The 8,198-nt window shown below is 56.6% G+C and overlaps 1 protein-coding gene across 1 annotated transcript; it reads right to left on the bottom strand.

The window, feature by feature from the left end:
• Nucleotides 1–654: 654 nt before the first annotated feature.
• On the bottom strand, nucleotides 655–6,601 carry FOXF2 (forkhead box F2). The gene is made up of 2 exons (XM_033113247.1): nucleotides 5,034–6,601; nucleotides 655–1,574 (listed from the first exon to the last, which is right to left on the bottom strand). Exons 1-2 carry the CDS (start codon nucleotides 6,229–6,231, stop codon nucleotides 1,408–1,410), a joined length of 1,365 nt encoding a protein of 454 aa, XP_032969138.1. The 5' UTR covers nucleotides 6,232–6,601; the 3' UTR covers nucleotides 655–1,407.
• Nucleotides 6,602–8,198: the final 1,597 nt, after the last annotated feature.

Below are 8,198 nucleotides of genomic sequence, written 5' to 3' on the forward strand. Positions count from 1 at the left end.
GGCCCAGGACATCTTGTGAGGGCCAAGTTTTGTTACTCCCCCAAGGAAGTTAAAGAACCGGTGATGCTGAAGAGGGCCCACAGCTTCCTCCCCACCACCCAGGACTCTTTAGGATCTGACCCCCACCTGTAACAAAATGTGATTGGCACCCATAACAAACCTGTGACTCACAAAGGGGAATCAGATGGTGATTTGGGGGTTCCTAACCCTCGCTGGCAGCTCAGCCAGGCCTGTCACTCCATGCTGGTGGAGAAGAGGAAAGAGCAAACGTCAAAACTCTCCTTGGGCACAGGAAACAGAACAAAAGGGACACAAAACTTCATTTCTTCAAATCAAATTTTTTTGTTTGATTTTCATTTTTGTCTTTCATTATCTTGCCTGGTTTTCTTTTAAGTTCCTTTCACCTTCCGGTTTTTTGCTTAGCCAGAAAGAGCTAGGGTGAAGGAAAGAAAGAAATTACAGTAAACATTCCTCCTTCTCTTTCTCTCCTGAGAAGACCCACAATCAAAACCTGGCCTGTGCTACTCAAGGCACAGACCCCACACCACGTCAATTATACAACTTGGAAAAAAAAAAGTGTAGAGTTGCACTGCTGGCTGGTGGAGAGAACGTGGCCATCTTAGGATGCCGTAAAGGAAACAGGTCCCTAAAACGACTATTTGTTATATACATTTTATTGAAAAAATTTACATCAAAATCGTTTGGCAAACTGTAAAAGTATACATAAGTGCAAATATATCCTCCTTTTAAAATACAAGCAAAGTGTGAGTATACATGAAATCATAAAAATATCTTTAAAATATGGTGGTAGAAAACAACCTTGTAAAAAACGTTGTATTGTCACAATACTGAAAACCACTTTCTTAAACTAGACACATTGTTTCTAAATACTTCTTTAATAATGTTCTTTGGCACCTGTATCCAAACGTAGTGTTTGGTGAAACAACTCTCTCCTTCACTAGGCAACAAGATGAGGCTTTCTTGAAAATTTGTGTTTAGCACTGCCTTTTTGAAAAGCACACAAATTTTCATAGACAAAGAAAAACACACACAACTTGTCTGTGTTTTTCAGACCCTGATTACTGAAGGCAATGAAGATCCCAGAGTTACATATTTATGTTTTTCATGTGGTAACTTTGTACCATCTCCGCTGAGAAGCTGAGTTCTCAGCTCTCCCTCTGATTGGAGCCTGCACATATTTAGGGCATTACCATGCCAGGGCTTGTCCTTCTACCAGTGGTAGACAAGTGTCAGTGAACAATGCTGGCCTGGGGATTCTAAGTGACTGGGGTGCTACTTATTGCTATTGGGGTGCACATTACATGAGTCCACCTCAGTTCATCTGCCCCCCACCACACACACACACATAAGGAGAGAGCAGCCTTGGCATGGCCCCCCTCCCTCCATTCACATGACGCAGGGCTTAATATCCTGACAGACGCTCTGATGGTGGTGATGGTGATAATATGGCCCGCTAGCAGAGGGATGGAAAGAAGAAATGCCATTAAAGTTGAGGACGAAATCTTTTCTGTCACACACTGGGGTAGAGTGGTGCTGGTACCGAGGCAGTCCCACTGAAAGAAGAAAATAAAAATTCTTTTCAGAAACAAGTTTGTCCAGCTTAGGGTGTGGCATTATTATTTTTAAAAATTTAACTGGTGTCTTGTTTTGACTCAGGATAAGAAAGGTTTTGGTCTATTGCTATAAAACTGGTAGAGGGAACCCAGCTCTAGAAATTTCTCAAAGTTTTAAACTGTGGGTCATAGGACAACTCTGGAATCATTATGTTTTGTTTTGATGTACCCACAAACACAGAGTATGGTCCCCCTCTAAACCGGGTTCTGATGTGCCTGCCTGAATTCCCTTATTACTCCTGGAGGCCCCAACAAACGATTCAATCGCAGGAGGAGCAGGGACACCAGGACAACTTGACCCAGGCTCTTGGTCCGGGTCCCTGACCACAGGGCTTTTTCCAGACTCCAAGCTCCCTCCGCAGAAACACCGCAGTGGCCCTCACCTCTTGTTTCCCTACTAACTGGCCCGGCCACAGTAGCAGGCCACAGCAGGAATATTTCCCGTGCCAAAAGGGGGGACAGAAAACAATTCCAGACCTTAAGAAAGAGCTGGGAAAGAAAGCGCGCCATCTTCGGATGTCAGGAACGTTTTAAGCTTCCTCAAGAGAAGCCAGGACTCCAGGGACAGAAAAAGCCCTTCTTTAAGAGATCAGTTGCACACCCTTCTGCACATCGAGGCGTCTGGCAGTGCGGGGAGCCCCCTCGGGAGCCTCTCAGAGAGCTCCCGGCTGGCGGAGGAGGAAGTAGGCCTGCACCCCTCTGCTTCGGGGCCGCTCCTCGGCCCAGGGCCGGAGGCGGGCGGCCACTGTGCGCCGATCTGCCGCCGCCCTTTGCTTTTGCTTTTCTGGCGCCTGCGAGCTCCTGGGCGCAAACAGCCGGGGGTGTCTCGTGCACGCTGGGACCTGGGCTTCTCCCAGAACAGGCCTCTGTCCGTGCCGGGTTGGGTTAGGCCTGCTAACTTGAGTCTTTCCAGTCACCCACACGGTGTGAGGACCATCAGCCGCAGGCTGACACCAGGCCTCACTCAGTTTTTGAGTGTGTGAAAACCATAGATGTCGGCCAGCTGCGCGTGCCCTGCTCGCCTGCCTCGGCCTGGCCTCATCCCAGCGCTGACGGAGAGACCAGGCTGCTAAGTAACCCTTGAGTCGGCCTACGTTTATTGTCTGATAACACCTATTGTCGCCACACATGCTCAGCACTGCTCTCATAAAGCAACAACCGGTCCATGTGCCCTGGATATGCTCTTGTGGCTTTGCACACAGGTGAGCTCGCCCAGCATGTTACAGCACGTCGCGGTGCCAGTTCCTGGATTCCCCAAATAGGCACCCAGGCAGGACCCCAAGCAAGCGCTGACACCTCCTCCCAGGGCCGTCGTGGGCACTCTGTTGTGACAGAAAAGCCGATAAGAGCCTTAGCTCCTTCTTTAAAGGCTCACACAACGAAGGCGCTTGTCCTCCTAGAGCACACAGGCCTTGGCTGCCCTGTCCCGAGTGGGAGGATGCGACCTGCGTGGGTGTGATGGGGAAGGGTCCTTCTGTGTCTGTGTGTGTGTGCTCCTCCGTCCACAGCCTCAGCCCTGCTCGTCCTCCCCGCTCTTCTCTGGGCCCTCTGCTCTAAGTAGGCCGCAGACCCGCGGGTCCCGCAGGGCGCCACGCACCCGGCCCGTCTGCAAGAAAACAAGGGCTGGGGGTGGGGATAATATTCGAGAGGTACAGGAGCCTGAGGACGAGAGAGGAAGGTGCAGAGCGTCCGGCTCCGACTTCGGCCGAGCCACGGCTTCCCCGGCTTCCCAATCTCGGCTCAGAGGTCCTGCGAGGGTTCTGGGAGAGGCCGCGCGGCAGAGGCCGGCCTGCTCCGCTCGGCACTTTTTCGTTCTCTCCAAGACAAAGAGTCCTGTTTCCGGATCCCCGCATTTCTGGGGCTTGTGCGTGCGCCGGGTGTGTGTGGTAAGGAGAGGACGACCACACAGAAGGATCAGAAATCTCTTTCCTGAGTGTTTTTGTTTGTTTGTTTTTAATTTTTAGGGCTCTCTTTCACGGCGGCTGCGAAGCCTCAAAGCGTGGATTCAGGTTGAGTAGGGCCTGCCCGGAGAGGGGAAGCGAAGCGGGGAGGACAAGTCTGCAGGGCCGGGAGAGGAGCGGCTGGGTTGGGGGAGTGGGCCAGCGGGCTACGCCTGGGGTAGGTAGTGACTGACAGCCAGTCCGCCAGGATTAAAAAAAAAAAAAAAAAAAAAAAAAAAGGGAAGGTCGTCTGTATTGGTTACTTGTAGAAATTCCCATAAAATTGAACAAGACTCTGCTTTCAGTGGGTTAAGTCAGGCTAAAATCCTCTCCGGTGTGGTCCTGCCGAGACTGTCTTTGTTTAGTTAACCTCTGAGACCCGCATTTAAAAGGCCTATTTGGGAAATTTCACCGTCCAGGGAACCAACATCTTTTGCCCATTTCTGGGCTTCCCTTCTCCCTTGCTTCTCTTGTCGCACGCGATTCATGAAAATATAATGTATGCATTGTCCTGTGAACCATTTTCTAATGGGGGGGAAGGCAAGTTAAGTGTAAGCTAGAGCACCATTTGATGGGCAAACCATCCCAGTTTTAATCTGCATCCTGTGGGGACCCAGACGGGGTTAATATAAGAGAGTTTGTCTCGACTCTCAGAGTGGGTTAACATCAGAGTCTATCTCAGTAAACCTGGAAAAATATTCAAATTTCCTCCTCCACCCGACCTGTCCCCTCCCACGGAAAGGTTTGGCAAGTCAATAAATTTTCATAATCCTCGACCAACACAATTTACAACACAACTGGCATCCAAGGGCAGGCATTTCTCAAGGGAGCCACAGCTGTGGGTCTCGGGTCCTGCTGGCCTAAGACAGGCTCAAGTGTCATCAAGGTGGGTCACCGTGGTGGGAAGGCCAGAGATTCAACAGCCAGTTTAAGATCCTGGGACCCCACTCTGCCGGCCTCTCTTGCCTCATTTCCCCTCCTCTCAACACTTGCCCAGCTGCAACCCCTCCGCACTCACACCCTCAGCATACCGAATATCTCCCTTTCTGACTTTTGCTAAACGGGCGAAAATACAGCAAAAACAAACTTTAAAAAAGACAAAAAGAAAGAGAAACATCTCCTTGACCAAGGTCCCCAAAGGCCACACGCCTTCTCTCTAAGCTAAGTCAGGCCTGAGACTTGAGACCTGTAGTCCACAAGGACACCCAAGGACCATAGGCTGGCGATTCTGTACCATCCTCTAGCGGTGCAAATTCTAGAGGCCCATCTCTGGGCCAAGGGTCGGTGGAGGGCAGTAGGACCCCAACCCGCGCTCCTTCACGAATACGGTGCCAGCTCCCCCCAGCATCACCTTCTCCCCGTGCCCTCAGACACCCAGGCTCCGGGGACTCCGGTGCAAGGGGCAGTGGCTGAAGAGCCTGGAGGCCTGAGGCGACGCCCCCAGTGGGTGCGCTGTTACCTGAGAGGTCCTCGCGGGCGTTCTGGTGCAGGTAGGTCTGCTCCAGCGAGTAGGAGGACATGCTGGAGTGCAGGCCGGTGGAGGACGCCGCGTTGCTGCTTGGCGTCAGGGCGGGCGGCTGCTTGAGGTAAGGCGAGGCGCCGGGCGAGCTCCAGTGCGCCCCGGGGCTCGTGTAGGGCGAGTGGCATTCGATGGCGCTCGCCATGGCAGGGGACGAAGGCACGGGGCTGCTGCTGCTGTCCGGGCCGTAGTCCCCACCGCCGCCGCCGCCCCCGGCCGCGCCTACGCCTCCAGGCCCCGCGGGCACCGGGCAACTGGCCATGTAGGTGGAGCCCGGGTTGGGCGACATGTGCGGGACGTGGTGGTGGTGGTGGTGGTGGTGGTGTGGGTGCGCGTGGCCCGGAGCGCCTGCGCCAGCGTCGTAGCCCGCGGGCATCATGTCAAGGCCGCCGTACCCTCCCTGCCCGTGGCAGCCGAGCGGCGCCGACGGGGGCGCCTGGAAGTCGAAACCCTGGGGCAGCAACGAGGCCCCGAAGCCCAAGCCACTCACCACACGGTGGTACATGGGCTTGAGCGCCTGGCACTTCCGCCTGAAGCCGCGCGGTCGGCGGCGGAACGAGCCCTCCTCGAACATGAACTCGCTGGCCGGGTCGATGGTCCAGTAGTGGCCCTTGCCCGGCCGCCCGAGGCCCTTGGGCAGCTTGATGAAGCACTCGTTGAGCGAGAGATTGTGGCGCACGGAGTTCTTCCAGCCCTGGTAGGCGCCGCGGAAGAAGGGGAAGCGCGCCTGCAGGAACTGGTATATTTCGCTGAGCGTCAGGCGCTTGCTGGGCGAGCTCTGGATGGCCATGACGATGAGCGCGATGTACGAGTAGGGCGGCTTCTCCGGCCGCCGCAGCCCCGAGCTCGCCTTCTTGGCGCCCCCGCTCCCTGCGCCCCCGCCGCCGCCGCCGCCCGCGCTCTTGCCCACGGCGGAGGAGGCGCTGGCAGGGTTGGAAGAGGAGGACGACGACGAGGAAGCGGAGGAGGCACAGGAGGCGGACGACGACGACGACGAGGCGGGCTCCAGGCCGGCGGCGGCGGACGGCGGGCTCATCAGGGCGGCCTGGAGCGCGCCGGGGGCCGGGCTGCACGAGCGGCGGAGCGGGGCCGGCGGCGGGCGCGGCGGGGGCGGCGGCGGCCCGCCCTCGGAGGTCATCTGGGACCCGGGAGCGAGGCCGGGCCGCGCGGCCGGGAGCGGAGGCGCCGGAACCGGGTCGGCCCAGAAGCCGGGCGAGCGCCCTAGCCCGATACCCGGGCTGCAGCCGTGGCCACTCCGAGCCAGCGCTTCGGCGTCGCCTCCCTCAGCTCCGCTCGGGCTTTTGGCGGCGGCCGCGGGCGGGAGGCAACGCCCGGCGCATCCCTCCCGGAGCCTCAGCCCTTCCTTCACAGCGGCCTCCCGGGCCGTAGAGCCGGAGCGGCCCGGTGCCGGGCAGCTGCGCCCGCGGGCTGGGACCGCGACCGGCACCCCGAGGACGAGCCCGACGTCTCCCTTCAGGAGCGCTCCTCGCTCTGTCTCTCAGACTTCCTCCCTCCCGCCGCTCCCCCCGGCCACCCTCCCTCCCTCCCTCCCTTACTCCCTCCCTCCACCCCTACCCCGCCCAGTCCCCTCCTCGCGCCACCGCCTCGGGGAGGGCACGCTCCGCCTCGGCGCTCAACCTCCCCCCACACCTGACGGCAGGCTCCCTCTCTTATCTCCTTCCCTGCTCTCCAGGGTCCCCTTCGGTCTTTAATTCCTCTCTCGGCCTTTCACTCTCTCCCACCCACCCTTTCAAAGGGAGAGATCACAGACTAACTCACTTTTTGCTAGGATGACCCCCACCCCGCCCCAAGCAAAACTCGACCACCTATGGCTTTATGAAATCTTTCTCTTTGCCCCTTACAGCATCCTGCCTCCAGTCCCAGAAACCAACCGCCCCCGGTGGCGCAGATCTCCCCTCCTCCTCCTCCCTCTCCTCCCTCCTCTTCCTGGCCCATCCTGGGCCGAGTGGTGCTGCCGTTGGTGCCGCCGCCAGGAGCTTCCTTAGCTGCCTTCCCCTCTCTTCCTCCCCCCCCCCCCCGTTCCCGCACTGACACCATCTGTCAACTTCATTTAGACATTGCAGCCCTCAGCAGGCCAGGGTGCCAGACGCCCAAAGGTAACGTGCCAATCCTCTCTCTTTCTGACAGGGCCTGTAGGCTACGGGACAATTGTTAGTAGAGGGTGAGAAGTCAGGGCGCCCTAGTGCCCCAGGGTTGTGGCCTGGAGCTGTCGTGGACATTTGCTGAACTTTGAGAAGAGGGCTTTAGGTAGAGAAAGCTAGACCAAGTTTTAGAGACGCTGGAAATCTGGTCGTATAGAACTCATGTTTGCATTTGTTTCCACTTTCTTTCTGTTTTCCACTTGACGTTTTGTAAAAAATGCAAAAAGAAGGCTGGTGCTGAGATAAGTGAGATAGCTATATTTATATTCAATCCTGAAGGGGTGTGTTACTATCTATCACTCGATTTACATCCTCAGGCTCAGTGTTGCCCATCAAAAAAATGGTGCGGCTGGAAGCTACCTTGTGTGGGAGAACACTCCACCCTAGTGTGGTTAATTCCACTCTTGAGTAAGAGTTCTGCGGGGAGAGAGATTGTGCCCTCGGGAGGCATCACTTCCAATGAGACTGGACAGTTAGTTATTGGATTGCACTGCAAGGAAATGTAGTCTGACCAGGAACAGGGGCTGGAAGTGGGAGGAGGGGAGCAGGAGGCCTGGGGAGTGGCTGGGCCACACAGGGTTGATGGGGGAGGCTTAGAGGGGAGCTGCTGCAGATCAGAGGACCAAAGGGGAGGCTCTGCTGGGCACTCCTCAGCGTCTGCTCTGAAAGGACCAAGATGCAAGCAAGCACCTGTGCCAGCGAGATGGGGGAGCCAGTGAGATGGAGGAGGGGCAAAAGAAGGGGACGTTATGCGGTGATCGGGTGAAAGGTGGGCAGCGAAGAGCCTTGGGTGGAACAGAACGGAGGCAGGCCTCTTTGGGCTGGCATTAGCTATCTGTGCCCCCAGAGCCATGGGGGGACTGCTCCTGGCTGAGTGTGCTGGTGGGGCTGTAGAGCAGAGGAGAGGGAGTGGTGGGAGGGGTAGGCTGGGGGCTGGGCTGGG

Source organism: Rhinolophus ferrumequinum, chromosome 9, assembly GCF_004115265.2.
Source record: "Rhinolophus ferrumequinum isolate MPI-CBG mRhiFer1 chromosome 9, mRhiFer1_v1.p, whole genome shotgun sequence".
Taxonomy (NCBI): Eukaryota; Metazoa; Chordata; class Mammalia; order Chiroptera; family Rhinolophidae; genus Rhinolophus; species Rhinolophus ferrumequinum.